This window comes from Suricata suricatta, chromosome 2 (assembly GCF_006229205.1).
Source record: "Suricata suricatta isolate VVHF042 chromosome 2, meerkat_22Aug2017_6uvM2_HiC, whole genome shotgun sequence".
Lineage (NCBI taxonomy): Eukaryota > Metazoa > Chordata > Mammalia > Carnivora > Herpestidae > Suricata > Suricata suricatta.
The window spans coordinates 131,281,055-131,306,776 of NC_043701.1; the positions used below are offsets into that span (position 1 = coordinate 131,281,055).

Here is a 25,722-nt window from a genome sequence, read left to right on the forward strand (position 1 = left end):
TCACTCTGGGATGTCGATCACCAGGTCGTCATCCCTGTCCAGGGCGTCATCCCCGCTGCCTGCGTCGCTGAACATTTGCCGAGGGACGGTGCTCAGGATCGTGGGGGGAGGATCTTGAGACGGGGCTGTGGGGCCAGGGCTGCCCCCACCCCAGCCCCGGAACCCCGGCCTTGGAAAGTCAGCGGCCCTCCCACAGGCCAGTCTGGGGGTTCCACCGCCATCTGGGCTACGGTACAAGCCTCCTAAGTGGACTCCCTGCCTTCAGCCTCTCCCAGAGCCAGCTCCTCCTCCACACTGCAGCCAGAGTGACCTCCCTTGAGTTTCCGGGGCAAGCGGGGGCCGTTTCTCCCGCTTGGGCCTCAGGGGGCTGGGCTCGGGCATTCCTGCAGGGAACGAGGGAGGCGGGGGAAGCCAGCGAGCTCAGGTATGGGGAGGGGGCCCCCGAGGCCCAAAGGGGAAACCCTGTTGAAGCAGGCAGGGAGAGGTTGGAGGGGAAGACTCCCCCCCCCCCCCCCCCGCAGGGAAGGGTTTCTCTTCCTCTTGGGGGCTGGTATGTCCTACAACTTGGGAGTTCCCTCTGTCTCGCTGTTATCTGAAGATGCAGTGGCATCTGAGTCAGAAGAATCTTCGTCCACGTTCTCGCACTGCAGAAGCCGCTCTAGGAGGAAACTCTTATCCCGGGACACCTTCAGCAACTTCCTCTGCGCCTTCCTCAGTTCCTCCTGGAAGCACTCGTGTTCGTAGATGAGGAACTTGAGCTTTCGCTTCAGGTTCCGATACTTCTTGTAGTCCACTTTGCCGTCCGCCGGCCGTTCATGACCTCCCCCGGGAGCAGTGCCCCAGCAGCAGTCCGGCGTCCCGCTACCCGGAGCCACTCAGCCCGGCTTCTCACGCCTCCACTTCCGGAGACTCCCCTTTCACTTTTTGTTGGTGGAAAAAAGAAAACCTGCATCTGCTCATCTGTCAGAGCTGAGGAATTTTAGAACCAGGAGTCCTGTTTACGGCCCTCTGGGCTTTTATCAGCCTCCAGCCTTGCTGGCAGCACGCCACCTACTCAGTCCCCACCCGACCCCTCCTGATTTTACACCATCATGGGCGGGCTGGGTCAGCCCGACTTACATAACCGGCTTCTATACCATCCTCCATGCCTCCAGCACCACTGGCACCTGCTCCTCCTACCCTCACTATCAAGGAGCAAAGATCAGGCTCCCTGGCCTTAAACCACCCACTTCAGATTTCCCCACAGGTACCTCAGGTAGAAACTGACAGCGGAGAACAAATTGACTTTTAGTGGAACTGGCTGCAACTTATTCAGTAATTAGGCTAATTTCAATGTTTTTAATAAGCATTTAAAAAAAGTTTATTTATTTATTTTGAGAGAGAGAGTGAGAAAGTGAGAGGCGCGTGCAGGGAAGAGGCCAAGAGAAAGGGAGAAAGAGAATCCCAAGCAGTTTCATGCTCAGTGGGGAGCCTGATGGGCTCTATCCCATGACCATGAGATCATGACCTGAACCGATATCAAGAGTCAGATACACGGGGGCACTCAAGTGCCTCAGTGGGTTACATGTTCAACTTTGGCTCAGGTCATGATCTCGTGGTTCACGAGTTTGAGCCCCATGTTGGGCTCTGTGCTGACAGCCTAGAGCCTGCTTCAGATTGTTTCTCTCTCTGCCCTTCTCTTACTTGTGCTCTCTCTCTGTCTCTCAAAAATAAACATTAAAAAAAATTAAAGAATTCTTTCTTGACCATGATGCTCAACAATCCTGCAACAAGTCTAATGTAATAAAATTATGGATAAGAATTATTATGCACCTCAGTATTAAAGGAAACAGACTAGATTCCCTAGGAGTTTCATCAGGCCTGGAGGGAAAGCAAGAAAGAGCAGGACCGTGATGGTGCTATCTGCAAGTTCCACAAATGCATCTGATAGTTGCCCCTTCCCCTAGATTGGGATAATCTCTAAGACCCCGTGCTGCTCCAAAATTCCATGATTCTAAGAGGAAATCTTAAAAATTTACTTAGGATAAATGGTTTAGTATTTATCATGATAACCTTATACTGGAAAAATACCAGAAACTACAGAATTTGGGAGGCAAGATGTGAGGAGAGAGATATACAAGAATGTGCTTTTGTGAAATGTTCTTTACAGGTTTTGTTAACAGCAAAGGCAAAGGAGACAGAGCCTGCTCATTTTATTCCCTACGACCTGGGGTGTTTTTACTTCCTCCACTTCTTCCCCCTCCCTTCATATATATCTGTACTTACGGATACATTTAGGATAAATGCATGTATGTATGTGCTATTTCATTGGCTGATGGAACAATAATCCAGAGTAGTGGTTCTCAATTGTGGCCCCCACATCAGTAGGCTCAACATCACCTGGAAACAAGTTAGAAATGAAGACTCTTGGGCTCCATTCCAGACCTACTGAATCAGAAACTCTGGGGGTAGGATTCCAACAATTTTGTTCTTAACAAGCTTGCCAGAAGATTCTGATGTACCCTAAAGTTTGAAAACTAAATTTCACCCTTGAACAAAGCAGGGGCTAGGGGTGCTGAAACTTATGGAGTAGAAAATCTGTGTCACTTCTTTTTTTTCCCCCCCCAATGATTATTTTGAGAGAGAGAGGGGGAGAGAGAGAGAAAGAGTGAGAGCATGAGTGGGGGAGGGAGAGAGGAGACACAGAATCTGAAGCAAGGGGTTATCTACTGTACTTACTGTATCTATTCTGATGTTTGAAATATATTCTGTGGGGGGCATCTGGGTGGCTAAGTCATTGAGCATTCAACTCTTGATCTGGGGTCCGGAGTTGCAGCCTCATCTTGGGGCTAGAATTTACTTAAAAACAAATATATATAGGCTCAGTCCTTTAGCCTCCGTCTTTGGCTCAGGTCATGATCTCCTGATCTATGAGATGGAGCTCACAGCTCAGAATCTCACAGCTCAGAGCCCTGAGCCTCCTTTGGGTTCTGTGTCTCCCTTCCAGTCTCTGTTCTCTCCCCTGCTCACATTCTGTCTCAAACATAAGCAAACATTAAAAAAAAAACCCACACCAAATATATACATACATACATGTGTATATATACACGATATGAAAGAAAGGTACATTAGTAAATTGTTACTGGTATTCTATTTGACACACATTACATATCACATGACATGTCCCTTCAAGCTGCAAGATCTTAATGTTTTAGGTATGAGAGAGATGTGGAAAATATAGCAGCATATTTTGAATTAACATGTTGCAAACTCTTATGACACAGTATTCAACCTTTGCAAATGAAACCGTCTGGGGTACAGAGGACATACTTTAGTGCTATGCGGTTGTGACATGTCAGCTGCCTGGACGATGTACACAAACTGCTCGTATTAAAAAACGAGTACTTACACAAGCGTCACACAAGGGGTTTACCTAAGAACTTGCAGAAAAAAATTCCTTAGCAACATTTCTGAAGGTCGGATGAAGTTATGCCCCTTACCGCTCTTCTAATACAAAACGGAAGTTAATAATCCAAGAAACTTGAGAAATGCTCTTTAGCGCTCTGGTCAGAAAGTCACGCCGATGCCCACAGCAGAAGTACCCGCCTCCCACCGGTCTCCTGGGCACAGCTAGCCGCGGTGCCCACGTGCTTCCGAGAGCGTGCTCCCCAACAGGGCCAGCCTGCGTCACGTGACACCGCTCGCAGGCCCCGCCCCTCATCTGTGACATCTCCAATGGTGCCTGATTATTTACATTCCTTTAGAGAAAGCTGGACCAATCAATAACGAAAAAAAAAAGAAATAAAAACTTTATTTTTTTACGGTTTTTTTATTGTAAGCTTTTCCTCTTCTATATGAGCAATGTCAAGACACTACTTTCTCCTTATTGATCGGGCGTTATCCTGGGCAGCTCCCCTGTGCTCGGTCTGGGTCTTTCTGGACTGTAGGCGCTGGTGGGGCGCGTCATTGTCCACCGGCAAGTCACAGGCTGCTCCCACCATCCCCTTACAGGACGTGCGGCCTCGATGTCCTTACCCCGGTGTGCCCTGCTGTGGGCTCGGCTCCCGGCGCGGGGCCGAGCTGGCCACCGGGCAGCCGTCTGCTCTGCCCTTCGTGCCCACGTTGACTCCCTTCCTGGAGCTCTGGGGCGCGTGTCTGCCGTTGCCTCCGCCTCCGCCTCCTCCTCTGCCTCAGGAGGTTCCAAAGCCCCGAACACGTCCTTGTTCGTGCCGCTGACTGTGAAACCTCAGGGCCCCAGCGCGGATGGCGACGTCGGGGCCGAACTCACCCGCCCTCTGGACAAGAGTGAGTGCGGAAGCTAGCGAGCGCCGCGCCGGTGTCTGCAGGGCCGAGGCTTGGCCGCGAGGAAGCCGCACCCCCTTCCCCTGGAGACCCCGGGTCTTCTCAAGCGTTGTCATCTTGTCAGTCAGTGTCTGCCTACCGCCCTGGTTTGTGAGCCCCTCCAGGTTTGGGGCTGCGTCTTGTTGTTCCTTTTATATGTCGCCCCCGAAGTGGTCTTTTCCCTTTCACTGCTTTCTGTGAATGGTTTAAACCCTCTTCTGATGGATTCGCCTTTCTTAACGACGTTAGGTGGACGGCCGCTTTTTCTAGTATCCTTCTTTGTTCCTTCTCCCCTGCTCAGAACTCTTGTCCCTGAGAAGGGGCAAGGGAGATGTCCGTGAAATGCCAGAGGAAGATTCCTTTAAGGATTCTTTATCATTTACTGGCCCCAGGCAAACCAGACACCATCAGGCTGTGTGGTAATTGCCGAGAGGAACCAGACACAGATCCAGATCTCTTACGCTCCAGAAACTTACAGTCTCGCGGGGAGAAAAGTTGTATGGATAACATCCATATGTGTATGGATAACCAAATGTAGTACAAGTTAGAATATGATAAGGGTGTCCTCGCCAAAGGTGGTATGTATCCTGATTATCCAGGACTCCAGAGACGAAGGAGTCGTTTAGTTTGGCAAGTAGCAGTGTGTTTTGTTCCCCAAACTAACTTTGGATGGGTTTGACAGGGAGGCATGCAAATGGTTTCAAGGGGGAATTTCAGATTATGGGGCTCTCTACCTCTTTAGTTTCTGGATGAAGAAGGAGACAGGGAGTGTCCTCAGAGTAAATGAAGCTCTGGGGGAGTGAGGGAATAGCGTAGCTGCACAGGACACTAGCTCTCCAGGACCTGTCTTCTCGCAGTTCACTTCAACAAGCAACGTAGGTCATTCCTATTGTAATTTTAAAATGTAGACGACAACATACTATGAGCCAAAGCTTGTTTTTTTAGGGCAGAAGTACAATACTTTTAAATTTGTGTTTAAATTTATTTTTAAGAGAGAGACAGAGTGCAAGTGGCAGAGGGGCAGAGAGAGAGAGAGACAGAGAGACAGAGAGAGACACAGAATCTGAAGCAGGCTCCAGGCTTTAAGCTGTCAGGACCCGGACGTGGTACTCGAACTCACGCACGGTGAGATCATGACCTGAGCTGAAGTCCGAGACTTAACTCATTGAACCACTCAGGCACCCCCAAGAAGTACGATACTTTTACTGAAAAATGTCATGAAACTCACAGTAATACTATTTTTTTAAGTTTATTTATTTATTTTGATAAAGGGAGGGAGAAAGCACGAGCTGGGCTGTGGGGGGGGGGGGGTGGCGTGAGAGAGAGAGAGAGAGAGAATGAGAATATCCCAGGCAGGTTCAGCACAGAGCCAGTAGCAGTCAATCCCACCACTGTGAGATCATGATCTGAGCCGAAATCAAGAGTCTGGACGCTTAACCGACTGAGCCACCAAGGCGCCCAGGATATGCTATTCTTTAACCAGTTCTTTGAAGACAGTGTTAGACAAGCTATTTTACTTAACTTGGAGTTGGGAGGTCTTTATTTTAGGGTAATGTTAATAATGTAATAATATTAAAATACTTTTAATAATGTAATTATTGGTATTAATATTATTTATCATAAGATTGCGATAAAAATATATAATAAAACTTTACCATCTTAATTTTTGGTGTACAAGTCAGTAGTGGTAAAGTATATTTGCATTGCAGTGAAACAGATTTCCAGAACTTTTTATCTTGCAAAACTGAAAACCTAAACCCATTAAACAAGTTTCCTCATTTATTTTATATATTTTTTCAAGATTTTGTTTAAATTCTAGTCAGTTAACATACAGTGGAATATTGGTTTCAGGAGCAGAATTCAGTGATTCATTATTTACAGCACCCAGTGCCCATCATAACAAGTGCCTTCCTTAAATTCTATCTCCCATCTAGCCCGCCCCCCACCCACCTCTCTTCATCAACCCTGTTTTCTAAGAGTCTTTTATAGTTTGTTTCCTTCTCTCTTTTTACACCCATCCCATCTGTTCATTTGTTTTGTTTCTTAAATTCCACATACTAGCGAAATCATATAGTATTTGTCTTTCTCTGACATAACTGTTTAACATGACATGCTGTAGCTCCATTCCCATTGTTGTAAATGGAAATATTTCATTCCTGTTGATGGCTGAGTATTACTCCAGTGTGTGTGTGTGTGTGTGTGTGTGTGTGTGTGTGTGTGCGCATGCACGCGCACACGTGCCTGAGCCTGTGCATGCATGTGCATACCGCATCTTTATACACTCATTAGTAAATGGACATTTGGGCTCTTTCCATAGCTTGGGTATTGTTGATAATGTTCCTATAAACATCGAGGTGCATAATTCCCTTTCAATCTGTATTTTTCTATCTTTTGGGTAAATACCTAGTAGTGCAATTGCTGGGTGGTAGGGTAGTTCTATTTTTAACTTTTTGAGGAACCTCCATGCTGTTTTCCAGAGGCCGCACCAGTTTGCATTCCCTCCAGCAATGTAAGAGGATTCCCTGTTCTCCTCATTCTTTCCAACACCTTTTGTTTCTTGTATATAATTTTAGCTATTCTGACAGGTGTGAGGTGGTATCTCATTGTGGTTTTGACTTGTGTTTCCCTGATGGTGAGTGATGTTGAGCATCTTTTCTATTTCTGTTAGCCATCTGAGTATCTTCTTTTCAAGTGTCTATTCATGTCTTTTGCCCATTTCTTCACTCACTGGATTATTTGCTTTTTGGGTGTTGAGTTTGCCAAGTTCTTTGTAGATTTTGGATACTAATCCTTTATCAGATATGTAATTTGCAAATTTCTTCTTAAGTTTAGGCCACCTTTTAGTTTTGTTGGCCATTTCCAACATAAACTGCATAAAGCTGCAGAAGCTTTTTATGCTGATTGAGTCCCAGCAGTTCATTTTTGCTTTTGTTTCCCTTGCCTCTGGGGACATATAAGAAGTTGCTGCAGCCAGGTCAGAGAGGTTGTTGCCTGTGTTCTCCTTTAGGATTTTGATGATTTCCTGTCTTACATTTAGGTCTTTCATCCATCTTGTATTTGTTTTTGTGTGTGGTTTAAGAAAGTGTCAGAACTTGTTCCGTTCCTCTGCATGTTACTGTCCAGTTTTCCCAGCATCATTTGTTGAAGAGACTTTTTTTCCACTGGATATTCTTTCCTGCTTTATCACAGATTAGTTGACCATGTAGTGGGTTCATTTTTGGGTTCTCTATTCTGTTCCCATTGATCTGTGTGTTTGTTTTGTGTCAGTACCATACTCTCTTGATACTCTCTTGTAGCATAGACTGAAGTCTGGAATTGTGCCTCCAGCTTTGCTTTGCTTTTTCAAGATTGCTTTGGCTATTTGGTATCTTATGTAGCTCCCTGGAAATTTTAGGATTATTTATCTAGCACTGTGAAAAATGCTCTTGGTATTTTGATAGGGATTGCATTAAAAGTGTAGGTTGCTTTGGGTAGTATGGACATCTGAACAATATTTGTTCTTGTAATCCATGAATGTGAAATGCTTTTCCATTTCTTTGTATCGTTTTCAATTTCTTTCATAAGCTTTCTATAGTTTTCAGTGTACAGATCTTTTACCTCTTTGGTTAGGTTTATTCCTCGGTATCTTATGGTTTTTGGTGCAGTTATAAGTGGAATGAATTCTTTGATTTCTCTTTCTGCTGCTTCATTATTGTTGTATAGAAATGCAACAGGTTTTGTATGTTGATTTTATATCCTGTGACTTCACTGAGTTCATACATCAGTTTTAGTAATTTTTGGTGGGGTCTTTTGGGTTTTCTACATAGTTTTCTCTGAATGGTGAAAGTTTGACTTCTTCCTTGCCAATTTGGATGCCTTTTATTTTGTTGTTGTTGTTGTCTGATTGCTGAGGCTGACTTTCGGTCCTGTGTTAAATAACACTGGTGAGAGTGGACATTCCTGTCTTATTCCTGATTCTAGAGGAGAAGTTCTTAGTTTTTGCCCATTGAGGATGTTATTACTTGTGGGTCTTTTGTATATGGCTTCTTTGATGTTGAAATATGTTCCTTCTATCCTTAGTTTGTTGAGGTTTTTTTAATCAAAATAGATGCTGTATTTTGTCAAATGCTGTTCCTGCATCTATTGAGGGATCATATGGTTCTTTTTAAAAAATGTTTACTTTTGAGATAGGGCCAGTGGAGGGGGGGAGGGGCAGAGATTGAGAGGGACAAAAGATCCAAAGTGGACTCCATGCTGACAGCAGCTAGTCTGATACGGGACTTGAACTCAGAACTGTGAGATCATGACCGGAGCCAAAGTTGGACGCTCAACTGACTGAGCCACCCAGGTGCCCCAGGGATCATTATTAATGTGGTATATCTCATGGATTGATTTGTGAATATTGAACCATCCCTGCAGCCCAGGAATAAATCCCACTTGATTGTGGTGAATAATTCTTTTAATGGACTGTTGAATTTGATGTTGTTGAGATTTTTTGTGTTCACATTCATCAGGAATAATGTCTTGTAATTCTCCTTTTTGGTGGGCTCTTTGGTTTTGGAATCAAAGTAATGCTGGTCTCATAGAATGTGTTTGGAAGTTTTCCTTCCATTTCTGTTTTTTTGGATGGCCTTTCTGTGTCTTGTGGGCAAAGACTATATTCTCCATTTTTGCCTGCCTTCCCGGCAATACAACGTTTGTGGCTGGATCAGTAGAATGTTTATCTCTATGGAATAATGCAGTGGTCTTTAACTTGTACAGTGTTAATACAATTTCAGCCTGATTGATTAAAATATTTTCATTTATGACATTATTGATTTATAGTGGCCTGTTTTCTCAGCAGTCATCTCACTCAGCTCCCCCTACAGCACAGTGATTCTCCGCTGTCACCCTTGAAATGGTTTTCTAAGCCTGGTTTGAATACTTGCAGTGACAGGGAGGGTACTTTTTTGAGGCAGCTTCTTTCACTCTTCTAATTGTTAGAAGTTCCTGTATAAGTTCCACTGAAATTTGCATCCCTCACTTCCCATTGGCTTTAGTTACGCCATCTAGAACAATATAAGTGTAGTGTGTTCTTCTTAAATCCATCCTCTTCAAACTAAAGATCATCCCTGACCTCTTTAGTCATTTGCATAAAAGCATGATGATCTGGTCCCAGCAGTACTGGTTGTCTTTCTAGATACTTTAAGCTGTTCACTATTAGATGTTTAGAATGGTTGTAAGTAAATGAAACAGAATATGGTTCTCTAAAAGTAGCCTGATGGAGGCTAGGGACCATGTCTAGTCCTGTGGTGCCTTGCTTATTCTTCTGCAGTGTACCAGGAATATTCTGTTATTTGACTCTATAATGTTTCTAGACAGTCCATTGCACTGTTAAACTGTAAAGAGCTTGTGGTCAACTCAAACCTTTAAGTGCTTGCAGCCTCAGTAGACCGCTGGCTTGAGTATTAGGATTTCAAGTGTCTTTTGCTCTTTGGGCCTTTCTCCATTTGGAAAACCAATGTTAAGCATATCTTTCTTTCAGATGAAGTAAAGAAGATCTTAGACAAGTTTTACAAGAGGAAAGAAATTCAGAAACTGGGTGCTGATTATGGACTTGATGGTAAGGCTACTAGCATTTCTCTTAGAGATATTTTATTACTTCTTCCATTATACCTTTGTCAGTATTGTGTGAGACCTAGTGCGCCCCAGAAGTAAGTGCATAGGTGTGGTCTGGAGGACATCCCTGACCTTTGCTTCTGTCTTGGCATGAGTTTGGCAAGATGTACCTGGTGTGCTAGACACACAGCAAGGGAGCTGTGTGTTCAGCTTTCCTTCTTGTTGTGCTAGGATTTCACTTCTGGCCAGATGATAATGAACCAGATGTAGACCCCTGCCCCCACCTCAAAAAAAAGACACTTTGATGAGTTAGGTGTGATGCATATATATATATACTTTTTAAAAGTTTAATTATTTTGAGAGCATGTGTATGAGCAGGGAAGGGACAGAGAGAGAGAGAGAGAGAGGGTGAGAGAGAGGAGAGAAGCAGGCTCCGTGCTGCCAGCGCAGAACCCAACGTGGAGCTCGAATGGTGAGATCATGACCTGAGCCGAAATCAAGAGTCCAGCCGTTAACGGGCGCCCCTGTATATGTACACTTACAAATAAGGAATGGAATGAAAACTAAGCCCTGCCTATTTTGGTTTTGTGTTTCCTACAGCTCGTCTCTTCCATCAAGCGTTCATAAGCTTTAGAAATTATATCATGCAGTCTCATTCCCTGGATGTGGACGTTCACATTATTTTGAATGATATTTGCTTCAGTGCAGGCAAGTGTTTAGAGACTTTTAAAAATCTCTTTAACAATGTGTTGAGCATACTTTTATTTCTTCCCATACTTCATGTTTATTTCTCTGGTCAGAGCTTATTAACACCCTCTGTAAAGAATTCCGTGCTTTCACAGGCGGCCTTTGAGGTCGTTTTGCTTTCATAGTGGGTCCCTGAGCTGATTATTACATCAACAGTACATCTTAGGCTGGAGAAAGACTGGGGCCTTGACCTGTTGCCTTCTGTTCTCCGCTCCGTGTTGTGTATGGGGCTGCAGTGAAACGAACTTTCATGGGAGATAGAATTAATACATGGCGACTTCCATTTTGTTCCTGCCACTGACATTTTTGTTTCCTTATATTAGGGCAGAGTTCTTGATGTAAAAGAAAAAAATGTAAGAACGTTATTGTTGTGTTCCTGTCAGCAGTTTGGCTTTATAGTTTTTAAATCATACCTGCATTTCTGTTCAGTAACCAAAGGTCTCTTCTCTAATGTACATTTCCAGGTTCTTTATTTTTAACCTAACTTTCACCAAAGCTGATCTTTACCTCTTTATATCAGAGGGTAGAACATGGTGGTTGACAGCCAATTTGCTGTTTTTCCAGAAAGTGTAAGCGAAATTAGGAAGAAAACATGACAGAACAGGATCTCAGAAAAGGAATTCCTTGCTCCAGAGTTTGTTTTTTTTTAATCTTGGGGGCAGTGTCCCCTGAACTGGCTCACTAAGAAGAGAAGTTTCACTGAGTCGGGCTACGGATAACATGTAGACTGCATACATTGATAAACTGTTTTATTTTTCAGCTCATGTGGATGATTTATTTCCATTTTTCTTGAGACATGCGAAACAGATATTTCCCGTGTTGGAATGTAAGGACGATCTACGTAAGATCAGTGACTTAAGAATACCACCCAACTGGTTAGTTTCTCTGCTTGTGGATTTGAAATTTTCAGCTTTTTTTTTTATATTATTAATTTTTTAATGGTTATTTATTTTTGAGAGAGAGAGAGAGAGCGAGAGACAGACAGACAGACAGAGCATGAGCAAGGGGGCAGAGAGAGGGAGACACAGAATCTGAAGCAGGCTCCAGGCTCTGAGCTGTCAGCACAGAGCCTGGTGCAGGGCTTGAACCTACAAACCATGAGATCATGATCTGAGCTGAAGTCGGAAGCTTAACTGGCTGAGCCACCCAGGTGCCCCTGAAAATTTCAGTTTCTTATCTTGGGAGATTAGTGATCATTTTGTATTATTATATCATTATAATATTTTTTGTTGTATGCTGGATGGTAAATCATAATGAGCCTAGGAGTTGTCTTCCCTAGAAAAGCAGGCAATTAATTTTGGTGTTTCCCCTTGATTTAGATCAGGCTATCTTGTAGGTTTTAGTAGGACAGATCTAGAGTAGCTCTTACTTTAGGGTGTTGGCCTTACAGTTCAAGTGTGGCCATTCCAGTGTGAGCTCTCCCCACTTCCACGCTGCGGCTGGAACTCCATCATCTAGCACTTTGCAACCCCTTTGAGACTTCCTGCTCAAACCCGTAGCAGGCTGCTCTCTGCTGGGCTTTGCACACGTTCAGTCCAGCCCTTGCTCAAGGATCCACCAGGAAGTCTCACAGACTTCAAGGCACCTTCTCTGCCAAACTTTTTCTTCTCTTCCACAGTTTGCTTTTCAAATTCCACTTGCCTTAACATCTCTGAATTTTCTCTCTACTGCTCAGCTCATTAGGACTGTCATACTTTCCTGGGGTGCGGTAGGGCACAGCTCAAGTGTTCCTTTTTTCACAGCTTGTAGTCCTATACTGCCTGCTGTTTATGTCCCCAAGTAGCTGCTGCATATATTTTGTCCAATTTTGTACTTATTTATGATGGGAGGGCAAGTCCTGTACCATTCATCATGGCCAGAAGCAGAGGACTCAATTATTATATTGTATTTGTTGGAATTTAGAATCCTAGGAATATTTACTTAGAGGTTCAGGTGTTTAAAAATTTTTTTTAATGTTTTATTTATTTTTGATGCAGAGAGAGACAGAGCATGAGAGGGGGAGGGGCAGAGAGAGAAGGAGACACAGAATTGGAAGCAGGCTCCAGGCTCTGAGCTAGCTGTCAGCACAGAGCCCGACGCGGGGCTCGAACACACAAATGTGAGATCTGACCTGAGCCGAAGTCGGAGGCCTAACCGACTGAGCCACCCAGGCGCCCCGAGGTTCAGATGTTTAAAGCTGTGGAAATGATGTGAACACATCTATGGAGCTGGTTGGGGTTTAAACTTACTTTAAGTAACTACTGAAGAAAAGGGACCCATACAATAGCAGAAATGTTCAAGAAATTAATTTGCATTTAGATTTTTCTGTCCTTTAGTTAGTAAATGCCAATCATGGAAAATAGTCATTATTTTAGTGTGGATTGGAACTTGTCATTTAATTGTAGTTTTCCAAAGATGCTATCTATCATGTGAATACCAACAGGATGTTTTATTGGAGTACTTTTCAGTGAATGCCTTTGCCAGGATGGATTTTGAGGTTAATGGGATTAAGCTGTTTACCTTCTGATGTTTTAGGTACCCAGAAGCCAGAGCCATACAGCGGAAGATAATATTCCATTCAGGCCCCACAAACAGTGGAAAGACTTACCATGCAATTCAGAAATACTTGTCAGCAAAATCTGGAGTGTATTGTGGCCCTTTAAAATTACTGGCACATGAGATCTTTGAAAAGAGTAATGCTGCTGTCAGTATATTACCAAGTATTTGCTCTTTTTCTTGTTAATTTGGGAGGGCTGGGTAGGGTGAAGGTGAGGGGTGGGAGAGGGCATATGCAGTAATTTGCCATTAATAAACGTTGCCATAGTTCATTGTACTTTGTAAGATGTACCGTTATTTTTATGTACAACTAAGAAAGAAAAAGATGCTACCAACTGAACTCAACTTGCTGTGAATTGTTAAAACATATCCTGATTTCAGAGATCGTGAAGTGTGAAAAAATGTGTATTGTAATGAATGAACCACAGTTATCATAGAATATTTCACAAATACAGAGAAATGCAGAGAATTAGATGCAAATAACCTGAACCCACTGCCCATCTCCCATTAGATTCTAGTATTTTGCCATACTTGCTCTGTTCATTTTTTTTAATAAATAAACTACTGATACAGTTGAAACTCCCTCTAAAGTCCTCCTTTGCTTCCTCAGAGTTAACCTAACTCTGATGTGATATTTAATTTACCTTTTTTTTTTAGATTGGACTCTGATGCTATCAAAAGCCACCTTTTCAGACCTGAAACGGACTGAATCCCCTGTATTCTGAGGCATCGTTTCACTAAATGGGCCACATTTTGGTTCACTATTTTATTATGACTTTATAATGTAAGATGAACCAATTTGGGAAGATAATTTGCATTCTCTATTTTTTTGTTCTGAATAATGTGTGTAATTTGTATACATAATGACTCCTTATCCATAAATATTTAAGAAAATATTTCCTCAGAGCAATGACTTTCTTTTGCATAATCACATGGTATTTATCTAAAGCAGGGTATTTAATATTGGTAGAATACTATTCTACACAATCTACATTCAGATTTTGCCAGTTGTCAGTAATACCACTACCACTGTCTTCCAGCACCCCTCCCCCCGGGATTCTGTCCAGGGTCCCAGCACTGTGTTTTGTTCTGCTGTCTCTAGTTTCCATTCATCTAGGACAGTTCCTAGGAGTCTTCCTTTGCCTTTCATAACCTTTACATTTTGGACGACTGTTGGTCATTTGTGTTGTAAACTGTCACTCAGATGTTTCCTTGTGATTAGTTGCAGGTCACTGGGGAGATGGGCTGTCCCAGATTGCCTGGACTTTCCCAGATTTAGCACCAAAAGCACTTTGTCCTGAGAAACACCTCAGTTCCTGGGCAAACTATTATACAATAGTATTAATGTTGCTCCTTCTCAAGGAACTATATTAGGAGGTCTTTCTGTTCTTTATATATATACACATATATATATTTATGTTTATTTATTTATTTAGAGAGCACAGAGCAGGGTCAGAGAAAGAGAGGGACAGAATCCCAAGCAGGCTCCTCGCTGTCAGTGCAGAGCAGGACACTGGGCTCCATATCACGAACTGTGAGATCATGACTTGAGAGGAAATTAAGAGTTGGATGCTTAACCAGCTGAGCCACCCAGGTGCCCCAGGAGGTCTTTCTGTTCTTAAATATTACTTATGATACTCTCCTTGAATCCAGAAGCAATTCACATTTGTTTTATTTTAATAAACCGCTACAGTATGGAAACATACAAAGTTAAGTGAAACTGCTACACTTTCTCATGTTTTTGTTACCTGAGAAATTTAGCTAATTAGAGGTGTTTCCAAGTTGACATAGGTTGTGTAAGAGCGACTTTCATAAAATTTTTTAGAAAGGTTTGGGAATAAATGTAATGGTAATGGCAAGAATATGAACCAACCGTTCTTTGTGCTCTTGTTTTAAAGATGGTGATAACTTCAAATGTCTTCTTGTCACCTTAGGGCGTGCCGTGTGACTTGGTAACAGGTGAAGAGCGTGTGACTGTGGAGCCAGATGGGAAACAGGCCGCCCATGTCGCTTGTACAGTTGAGATGTGCAGTGTCACAACTCCTTGTATGTACATGCCATTTAAAAACCTTTATGGTTTAGTAATTTTTTATTTTAAAATAGAGTTGAACATATGAATTGTTTTTTATTGTGAAAAAAATTTTAAATTGAGATGAATAGGACAATAGATACCCAGTGCTCACCACCACCAATAAATGCCAGACCCTCGGTGGTGTTTGCTTGTGAATGTGCCTCTCCCTTTTTCTCTTAAAGGAACTAAAATGTTAACAAGTATAATGGTTCTTTTATACCACTCCCCAGTTTACTTCCTTTTGTGATCCAACTGCTGTCAAGTGTTTGGTGTCGATCTTTCCTGTCTTTTTTTTTTTTTATATCATTGATACATATTACCTGTCAATAGTGTGGATTGTATGTTTTAAAACAGTCATGTGATTGTCATATTGTATTATTGTCCCACAACTTGCTTGGTACTCTATGCAGCATGTTTTTAGATCTAGTCGTATATATGTGTATTTTATCACATGCTTATAATATATGTAAAATATATATCATAAATATATATATTGACTTTATTCATTTAAACTTAAAATTAAAATTCCATCTTACAGCTAAAATTATTTATTCCCTTACTAAAGAATATTTAGGTTGTTTGAAATTTTTCGCTATTATATATTGCACTGCAATGAACTTCTTATTTAAGTAGTTTTGGAAATATTTCGTTTTATTTTATTTTCTGAATGTTTATTTTGGGGGGGGAGGTGCATGTGAGGAGGGGAGGGGCAGAGAGAGGAGAACCCCAAGCAGGCTCTGCGCTGTCATTGCAGAGCCTGACGTGGGGCTCCAACTCACAAACTGTGAGCTTAATCCCTGAGCTGAAACCAAGAATGGCCGCTTAACTGACTGAGCCACCCATGCACCCCTGAAAATTATTTTAAATAAAAATTAACTTTTCCTTGCCAGTAAGCGGGCATATCTTTGTTATAGAAAATATAAACATAAATGCAAAAAGAAGAAAAAATAACCCATAACCTCCTAATCCTACTCATCCAGAATCAACAAGTGTTAATGCTGTGGTGTGTATTTTCCAGATTTCTTCTATGTTTATGTTTGTATTGTGTATGCATATACTTAGGTGTGCATTGTGGGTATGTTTGTTACATAAAATAGGGATTATATATTATGTACGCTAGTGAGTTTTTCCATTTTAATAATCATAGCTTTCTGAGTAAATGGATAGTTTTTTAATAAATGAATTTATTATAGAAGTAACACATTATAGAAGTTCTGATAGCACAGGAGTTTATGAATCAAAATTCCCTCTTCTGTTTCCTCTTTTCTAATCTTGTTTGTATGTACCCAATTGGAATGCTATAATTTGTTTATAACACTATTTAGGTAGATTGTATTGCTCATGACAAATTTTTATTTTAGATGAAGTGGCTGTGATTGATGAAATTCAAATGATTAAAGATCCAGCCAGAGGATGGGCCTGGACCAGAGCGCTTCTAGGTTGGTGGTCTTAATGTCCAGTTTCTTACTATAAAGTTAGCATAACCAATTAGTTAAAGTTAAAATGTTCACATCTCTCCACCTTTACACAACAGTATTAACATTTTGTTTCATGTAGTTTTTTTCCTGTGCATATGGTGTTTTGTGAATGTATTACTTTGTGTCTTGCTTTTTTTTTTTTCAGTTCTGTTGTCTCATAGACTTTTTTCATACCACATATTAATATTGCACATTCTCCATTGAAGAGCTGTACTATTTTTTTCCACAGAATTGAACATTTATTCCTATTATTGATAGTGCTACAGTAAAAATTTCTGTAGCCATAGCTTTTTATTTATTTATTATTTCTTTAGGATAGGCTCCTGGAATTGGAGTCCTTGAGGTCCCTGGACATGAATGAACATTTCTCCTGCTCCATATTGGAGTGAATTTTTGATCAGTTTGTTATAGGGCAGGTGTTTTCAAACTTAAAAACAAATAGCTGAACTCTCTCTTCAGACAAAGCGTATACCTTAAAGCCTGTAATTTAAAATAGATGAGAGTTGGGGTGCCTGCATGGCTCAGTCTGTCAGGTATCTGACTTCGGCCCAGGTCATGATCCTCACGGTTCGTGGGTCCGAGCCCTGCGTTGGGCTCTGTGCTAACACCTCAGAGCCTGGAGCCTGTCTTCGGATTCTGTATCTCCCTCTATCTCTGGCCCTCCCCTATTTATTTAAATAAATGAAACATAAAAAATTATTTTTAAATAGATGAGAGTGGATCTGCTCAGCAGTAAGGAGCTTGGAGTTTCTTTTACTCTCCATCCCCCAGCCTCTGAGGTACCTATGTAATTCCATGGAGCCTAATTTGAAAAACACAAGTATAAGATTTAGTACTAACCATCAGAATGCCAGGTTCTTGTCCTGGCTGGCTTTATGCTCTAGTAGACTCAAACCATAGCCAGAGCAGTTTAAAAGCACGGAGATTGAGGCGCCTGGGTGGCTCAGTTGGTTAAGCAGCCGACTCTTGGTTTCAGTCCAGGTCACCATCTTAGAGTTTCATGAGATCAAGCCCCACATTTGGCTCTGCGCTGGCAGCATGGAGTCTGCTTAGGATCCCTCTCTTTCTCTCTCTCTCTCTCTCTCTCTCTCTCTCTCTCTTCCCTCTGCAGTCTGCCCTTCCCCAACTTGCACTGTCTCTCTCAAAATAAATAAAATAAATAAATAAATAAATAAAAGAACTGAGATTTATAGAGATAATCTTTGCCCACTAGAAGGTTGTTATCTTGAAGTTTGAATCAAAGAGATAATATTGATGAAAACACTTGGTAAAGTTATAGAGCAATAGATAAGCAAACTTGGAAGTATTTTTGCTATATAAGGTATTAAATATTTAATTTTGAACCTTTAAAAAACTATCGATTTTGCATTGAACAGGACTCTGTGCTGAGGAAATCCATTTATGTGGAGAATCTGCTGCTATTGACCTGGTTACTGAGCTCATGTACACGACTGGAGAGGAAGTGGAGGTACTAGATTATGTGCTTTGTTATGAAGGTGGTGTAGCAAATAGCCTAGAGTACCCCGGCCCTGGCTTTGCAGGTCCCAGAGAGTGGCAGAGTCAGAACTGAACGAAAAGCAAAGCTCCACTTCTTCGTGGTCGACCAGATCGTACATATTTGGTTGAACCTGATGATCTGAAATTCCGGCAGAGTGACCATCCACCCTAAGCCTTCCAGAAGTACAACAGACTCGTCCTCTTCTCTTGACAGAGCCTTTTGGAGTTTGAGCAGTTTTTAGAATTAAATAAGTCAGAAGTGTTGGAAGTTTGAGGCTTAGCAAAAGTGTATGGTTTTCAGAGTCTCGGATGTCAGAGATTAGGGCCTTTTGCTAGAGATAGTTTATATCCTTTTCTCAAACTTGGAGAGTAGAAAATAACTAGTTTCCTTTTAATCCTAGTTTTTTTTTTTTGCTATAATTCTTTAATAAGATGAAGAAATATTTAAAAATTAGTCCGTTACTTTAGTTTTGTGTTGAGCTTTCAGGGAGAGGGTGGAATGTAGTAGAAAAAAATTTTGGGTTCTAGTCTTGGCTTTGCATTCTAGTTATTAGCTTTATGTTCTTAGGCAGATTGCAGAAGTCTAGAACTGAAGGAATCCTTATCAGACCTGATCTATCATATGGGGTCTATTTTAGTTTTTCATAAAAATTGAAATAATAGTAACCCTCTGAACTTACCAAGTTGCCATGAAAATTGAAGATATATGAAAGTGCTTTCAAAATTTGTGACATGGGGGCACGTGGGTGGCTCAGTTGGTTAAGCATGCGAGTCATGACTTTGGTTCAGGTCATGATTTCATGGTTTGTGAGTTCGAGCCCCATATGCTGGGCTCTACACTGACAGCACAGAGCCTGCTTGGGATTCTCTGTCTCTCCCTCTCTTTCCGCCCCTCCCCCACATGCTGTATAACATTTTGTTAATTTAGAAAATACTAATGAGAACTGATGGTAACATTTATAATATGGAAAGTAAATGTTTTTCTGAATTTTCCTTTAAAAACATTGAAACTTGTCAATTTTCAGCTGCTTTTGATTACTTTGCAAATTTTTCACTTAATTCTCAGTGACAGGAAGTTGAGTTAGTTGTGTTATATTACAGTATGATGTCTTTATTATAGGTTCGAAACTATAAGAGGCTTACCCCCATTTCTGTGCTGGATCATGCACTGGAATCTTTAGACAACCTCCGGCCTGGGGACTGCATTGTCTGTTTTAGCAAGAATGACATTTATTCTGTGAGTCGACAGATTGAAATTCTGGGATTGGAATCAGCTGTTATATATGGCAGCCTCCCACCTGGTAATTATCGGCTTTAATCATGACAGTGATATGAAGTCTCTTATTTTTGCCATTTATGTTGAGATGTGTCTGGAAAACACAGTAAAAGATACTGAATAAAGTTGCTTGATACATTAATAATGTGTTATGGGTCATATAAAATAAATATATACTCTAGTTCATCTTGGTGGGGGTAGAAGTTTTTTAATTACAGCTTTTGCTGCTATTGTTGGACATTATTTTAAATGTTGAGTTGATGATTTTGTTACAGAAATGTCATAAAATATGAGCTTGGTACATTGTCTTAAAGTTGTCCTGAAATGTCTTTATAAGTGTTCTCAGAAATAGGGCTAGTGTGGTAGGGGATCGTGTTCTCCATGTAGGATGCTTAAAGGAGTAGAAATGAAGGATAAGTGGCTCTTTGAGGACATAAAAGCAATTAAGAGTTTTATTCATAAGAACGGAGACTAGGAGATGAGGGTTCCGAGATATACGTAGTGTGATGTGGTAAGAGATCGACCACACTGAGCTCATAACAGAAGTTGTTCTTGTTTTAGGGACCAAACTTGCTCAGGCAAAGAAGTTTAATGATCCTGATGATCCGTGCAAAATCTTGGTTGCAACAGATGCAATTGGCATGGGACTTAATTTGTAAGTAATTTGTTTTTAATAATCATGGATATTCAGTGGGTTAGATGGCAATTAGAAATTTTCTAATTGGCATTAGAATGACCAAACACTTATGTTTAGGAGATAGCGTATTATAATATAGATGTGAAGTTTACCTTGCTTACATCTCTTGAGTGAATAAAAAGAAAATAAAACATCGTACTAAGGGTTTTGAGTGATACTCCCTCCCACTAACCTGTTAGAGCATCTCACTTTGTTTTCAGTGTCTCAGTCAGTAAGTGTGTGAGTGCCCATTATGAATGTAGGGCTCCTCAGCTCTAGCAGTAAGTGTTATGTCTAAATATTCCTCTCCAAGTATTCAAGGCAGTTACACCTTTAGGAATCAAAGAACTGTTCAAAGCTATTAATAGCAGCCAGCTTTTCTATTTTAGAGAGAGAGAGGGAGCACAAACAGGGGAGAGGGGCTGTGGGAGAGACAGAGACTCTTAAGCAGGCCCCACATACAGTATGGAGCCTAACATGGGGCTCAATCCCACGACCTGAGATTATGACCTGAGCCGAAACCAACAGTCAGATGTTCAACGGGCTGAGCCATCCAGGCGCCCAAAAGGAGCCAACTTGTAAAAGCAGTCTGGGAGCACTGTGTATGGTTTACTTGTATGTAAGTCATTTTCTGTACCTTATTGAAGCATCATTTACATACTCCACAGTTCATCCATTGTAAATGCACAATTTAATGATTTTTAATAAATTTATACATTTGTTAGAAAGTACTATTTAATGAGGAGAAAAAGAATTACTGACAAACCCTGCTTCCTTATATTGTAAAGAGTGGACACAATTGTAAGCAGGTCTGAACTAGAATTGGAGTGAGCATTTCTGTAGTGACCCAATTGATGAGAAGTTTTTTAAATAGCAGTCTGTATCGAGATTACTTTTATTTCTATTTCAGGAGCATAAGAAGAATTATTTTTTACTCCCTTATAAAACCTACTATCAATGAAAAGGGAGAGAGGGAAATAGAACCAATTACCACCTCTCAGGCCTTGCAGATTGCTGGCAGAGCTGGTAGATTCAGTTCAAAATATAAAGAAGGAGAAGTGACGACAATGAATCGAGAAGATCTCAGTTTACTAAAAGACATTTTGAATAGGCGTGTGGATCCTATAAAGGTAAGGCGTAATGTGTTCATTGCTTGTCTTCCCGACTCTTGCTTCAGACACTTGGAAACAGAAATAAGGAAAAGAAAGTTGTGCCATGAAAATCCTGTAAAGAAAGCCGTACTTTACTGCTTTGGAGAGCCCTAGGCTAGGGACCCTTTCATTAGAGAATGGTGTGCAAGTGGAAGGTCCAGACTGGAAAAGTTTAGTAAACCGGATTTTCCTTGAGTTCTTTCTGTAGTCTAGCTGTGGGTGAGGGGAGGGGCATAGTTGCCTCAGGAGGGCACTAAGCTATGTCAGCTGGCTGAAAAATTGTGAGAAGCTTGCATGTAGAAGAAATTCTTGAGTGTGGGGCAAAAACAGTACTAAGTAATACAACTTTGAGCCAGTAAGGACGAGGTTAACTTTTGGTTAGTGCGGTTAATGAGGCAGCAATGTATGTATTTTATAAGTTTGTAAGTTATAAGTGTGTTAACTCATAATTTAAGTCGCCTAGAAAATGTACTTACAAATTCACGTGGCTCATCTAATATTTCAGTGACCCTAGTCAAGGGGAATATAAATGAGACAATGCAAGGGAAAATTCCTGGAGGAAAGCTGTGGTTGAAATCCTTTCTGTAGCTTTTGTTAAGAGGGCAGTTGATAAGGACACACCCCCATTTCCCCTGCGTGCCTCATTTCTCGTGCCCATAACTCTTTGTCCCTCCCGTGACTTAGGTCTCTCTTTGTTCCTCCTTTCATCCTTTGCTCTTTGTGTTTCCCATTTCTTGTCTCTTTCTCTTTCTGCTTATACCTACCTTATTAATACTGGGATACAGTTGAAGAGAGACTGGCCTCCAGTGTAGACATTCTCTCATGTATTTATCTATGTTTGTCTGTCAGTTTTATTGCCTTGGTTAAAGCGATTGGGTTTTCCTTGTTCGTTTTTGTTCAGTGAAGATAATGGAGACCCTGAGAAGCAGTTTTGGTGCTCTGTCAGAGGTTTGAGCAATATAACTAAAATGTCAGCAAATGGTTCACAAGTCAACTCAGTGGGTATAACTGGTTAGTGTCACTAAGCCATCTCCTCATCTTTCTCAGTTGGTAATAAATGAGAAAGTGACATTGCTTTTTTTCTTTTTTATTCAAATTCTTGTCATTTAACTCATTGGGTGAGAGCTTAACCTGAATGAATATAGGACTTTATTTTGAAATAACTTGAGAAGAGTTGTCCTCTAGAAAGAAAAAACTTACAGTTGTTTTTCTGCTAAAGGCAGCTGGTCTTCATCCAACTGCGGAACAGATTGAAATGTTTGCCTACCATCTCCCTGATACAACACTTTCTAATCTCATTGTAAGTAAAACTCACATTTAATTCTCTTCTAAAATCAAAATCTAAAATATCTTTTCTAAAAAGGTTGATATGTCAGACAGTAATTAGCCTCGTGGGCATCAGTGGATAGTCTGTTTCTGTGACATTGCTCTGTATGAAATTTATTTTTTTAAAAATTTTTAACGTTTATTTATTTTTAAGAGAGACAGAGTCAGCGTGAACAGGGCAGGGGCAGAGAGAGAGAGGAGACACAGAATCTGAAGCAGGCTCCAGGTTCTGAGCTGTCAGCACAGAGCCCATTGCAGGGCTTGAACTACAGACCATGAGATCATGACCTGAGGTGAAGTCAGACGCTTAATTGACTAAGCCATGCAGGTGCCCCTAAAGTTTATCTTGAAAGGAATAACTTCTCTCAAAATCTTCTGGGACTTTTGTCTTGAGGAATTTTCTGAGTACGTCAGGTTGGGAAAGCTGTAGGGGAGGCCTTTTAGCCTGTGAAGGCAGTGAATTAAGTAGACCTTTCTAGAAGCCTGTTAAGGATTCAGAGATTGTCTTTTGTAGACTTGAGTACTTTATTCATGCCCACTTAGGCAATCGAGTAATGTATCTTTTTTCCCTCCAGGATATTTTTGTAGACTTTTCACAAGTTGATGGGCAGTATTTTGTCTGCAATATGGATGATTTTAAATTTTCTGCAGAGTTGATCCAGCATATTCCATTAAGTCTACGAGTGAGGTATGTTTTCTGCACAGCTCCTATCAACAAGAAGCAGCCTTTTGTCTGCTCCTCGTTGTTACAGGTAAGCCTTGGCTCTATATAGTCAGTTGTTTCAATTCCGTGCATTTCCCCAAACACTACTTCGTTATTCAAGGTAAAACAGTTGGAGAGTACCTTTCAATAGGAGGTACTATGTAAGAACTTAAGTATAAAGTGGCTCTTTTTTTTTCCTTAAATGACAATTTTTTTTGAGGGAAAGGGGTCTTGCCTGATGATACACTTCTTTCTTTAATGTCTTTTTTTGCCTGCTTTTTTAATTTTTATTTTAAGTAGGCTCCATACCCAGTGTGGGGTGTGAACTCACAACCCTGAGATTAAAAGTCACATGCTCCACTGACTGAGCCACGAAGGCATCACCTAGTACACTTCTTTCTTGGTAGCATTGGCTAATAGTTTTTGGAAGGGGAAGGGGAGTAGGGGTTAGTTGTGGCAATAGTATTCAGTTTTCCTAATTATGAGGTACTGACCCAGGGATTGCTGTCTTAAATGAGTTTGGTGCCAAGCTTCCAGCCCCTTCTTATTTATTTGTGTAGGGATACAGCCTCTGCCTTCTGAGGAGCACAGGATGCACCCAAACAAGGGGGGCAGGGAAGGGCAGTGGAAGCTGAACTTCCAGCCTCCTGCCATGTCCTCTCCCCTCGCTGAGCCCCTGCCTCTCCCCTGTCGCCTCTGCCTGGAGTACCCTCCCCATCCCACTAAACCCAGGGGCCTCCTCTTAGAATCCTCTGACTCGTAGTCTCGCCCCTGTCTTCTCTACAGAGCTCAGCATTCTGTGTACTGGCTGTGTTCTCAACAAATCTGTTTCTAAATTTATGTTCGAAATTCCTCTCAAATAACGCAAATAATACATCAATGCTTTCTCACGGCCCAAAGTTAAAACATTACGGATAGGTTAAATAGGGCTACCACCCCCAATCTCCGTCTTCTGAGAGCTACAGTTAACAGTGTGTGTCATTGCAGGCCTTTTCCACTGCAGTTGCTTATGTAGGTGTACATAGAGAAATTCTAGTTTTGTGGGTATGTTTCCCCATAAATGTTAGGATGAATTATTCTGCAACTTGTCTTTTTCATCTCCCTTTAATGTATCTTAGAGGTATTGAACACCCAGGTATTTACCTAGAAAATATGTTTCTTAGAGCTGGCATTTATGAGAGAGTTAGTTAGCATGAGGTTGAAGTTTCTGGAGCAAAGTCTTATTTATTTATTTTAACATTTATTTATTTTTGAGAGACACAGAGCGTGAGTGGGGGACGGTCTGAGAGAGGGAGACACAGAATCAGAAGCAGGCTCCAGGCTCTGAACTGTCAGCACAGAGCCCAGCGTGGGGCTTGAACCCACAAACTGTGAGATCATGACCAGAGATGAAGTCGGCTGCTTCACCGACTGAGCCACCCAGGTGCCCCTGGAGCAAAGCCTTAAATGCTATAAATTGACCTGGATGGAGCTCGGGTCCACGTCCCTGACTCCATTTATACCACTCTTCAAACAGCTGTTCTAATGAAGCAGAAGCATTTTACTAAGGGGTAAGAAGTCTGGAACTGTACAGGCAAGCAGTTGCGCTTATGTGTTCTGATGCTGCTAGCATGTGATCCTTTTTTCTTGATCACCATTATGACTGAACTTTAAAAGACCTCCATCCCCTCTGATGCCCCCCAGAACAGTTGTTTGGAAACGGTGTTCCAAGGAGCTCCTTTAGGGCTGGCTGTTGGATGGAGGGATCTCTCCCTTCCCCTCTCTGGGTAGCTCCTTGCCTAGCTCTTTTACATATTGGATTTCTACTAGTTTGTGGTCAGAAATACTAAAAGTTTGGCTTGTCTTGCTCCGTAGATTAGCTTAGTCACATTTCCATCCTTCATGGCTATTCTCTTTGGCATTTATTAGCAGAATGCATGACTGAATTTAATAAAATCATAACATTATTTAATCACAACTGCTTCACCTCTTTGAAGTATCGACCTTGCTTAGGTTAAACATTTAGAGATAATTTTCCCTAATCTGGAAATGAACTGTTGAAAATCAGCTTATTCTTGTGGCTAAAGATTTTAAACCTTTGCTCTAGAGGTCTCATAGGATTGTATTTCTGTCTTCTATAGTATATTGTGGTACATAATAATGCCTGGCATGTGGGCGGGGGGGCAATCTGGTTTTCCAAGCACATTCTCCCAACATTGTCCTTTGGTTCAAGAAGGAGGTATGGTGGTCTCATGGTATTGATGAGGGTGTGCCGAAGCACAGAGTGATGGCGTGGCCAGAGCCACACAGCTAGTGAAGAGGTGCAGAGTCTCTTTACTAGCTTGATCGACCCCTGCCCAGCCTTGCACCAAGCCACCTCAAAGAG

The 25,722-nt window shown here is 41.5% G+C and overlaps 1 protein-coding gene and 1 pseudogene across 1 annotated transcript in view; one reads left to right on the top strand and one right to left on the bottom strand.

Moving 5' to 3' along the window:
• Positions 1–3,980, bottom strand: LOC115275977 (annotated as a pseudogene).
• Positions 3,957–25,722, top strand: part of SUPV3L1 (Suv3 like RNA helicase) — a 26,889-nt gene continuing 5,123 nt past the window's right edge. Inside the window, exons 1-13 of the mRNA XM_029931804.1 lie at positions 3,957–4,284; positions 9,824–9,901; positions 10,498–10,605; positions 11,405–11,519; positions 13,159–13,327; positions 15,114–15,225; positions 16,612–16,689; positions 18,105–18,196; positions 19,346–19,526; positions 20,063–20,156; positions 21,088–21,307; positions 22,548–22,628; positions 23,230–23,406. Coding sequence (XP_029787664.1) covers positions 4,005–4,284; positions 9,824–9,901; positions 10,498–10,605; positions 11,405–11,519; positions 13,159–13,327; positions 15,114–15,225; positions 16,612–16,689; positions 18,105–18,196; positions 19,346–19,526; positions 20,063–20,156; positions 21,088–21,307; positions 22,548–22,628; positions 23,230–23,406 — 1,785 coding nt within the window. The 5' untranslated portion in view covers positions 3,957–4,004. The remainder of the gene's footprint in view (positions 4,285–9,823; positions 9,902–10,497; positions 10,606–11,404; positions 11,520–13,158; positions 13,328–15,113; positions 15,226–16,611; positions 16,690–18,104; positions 18,197–19,345; positions 19,527–20,062; positions 20,157–21,087; positions 21,308–22,547; positions 22,629–23,229; positions 23,407–25,722) is intronic.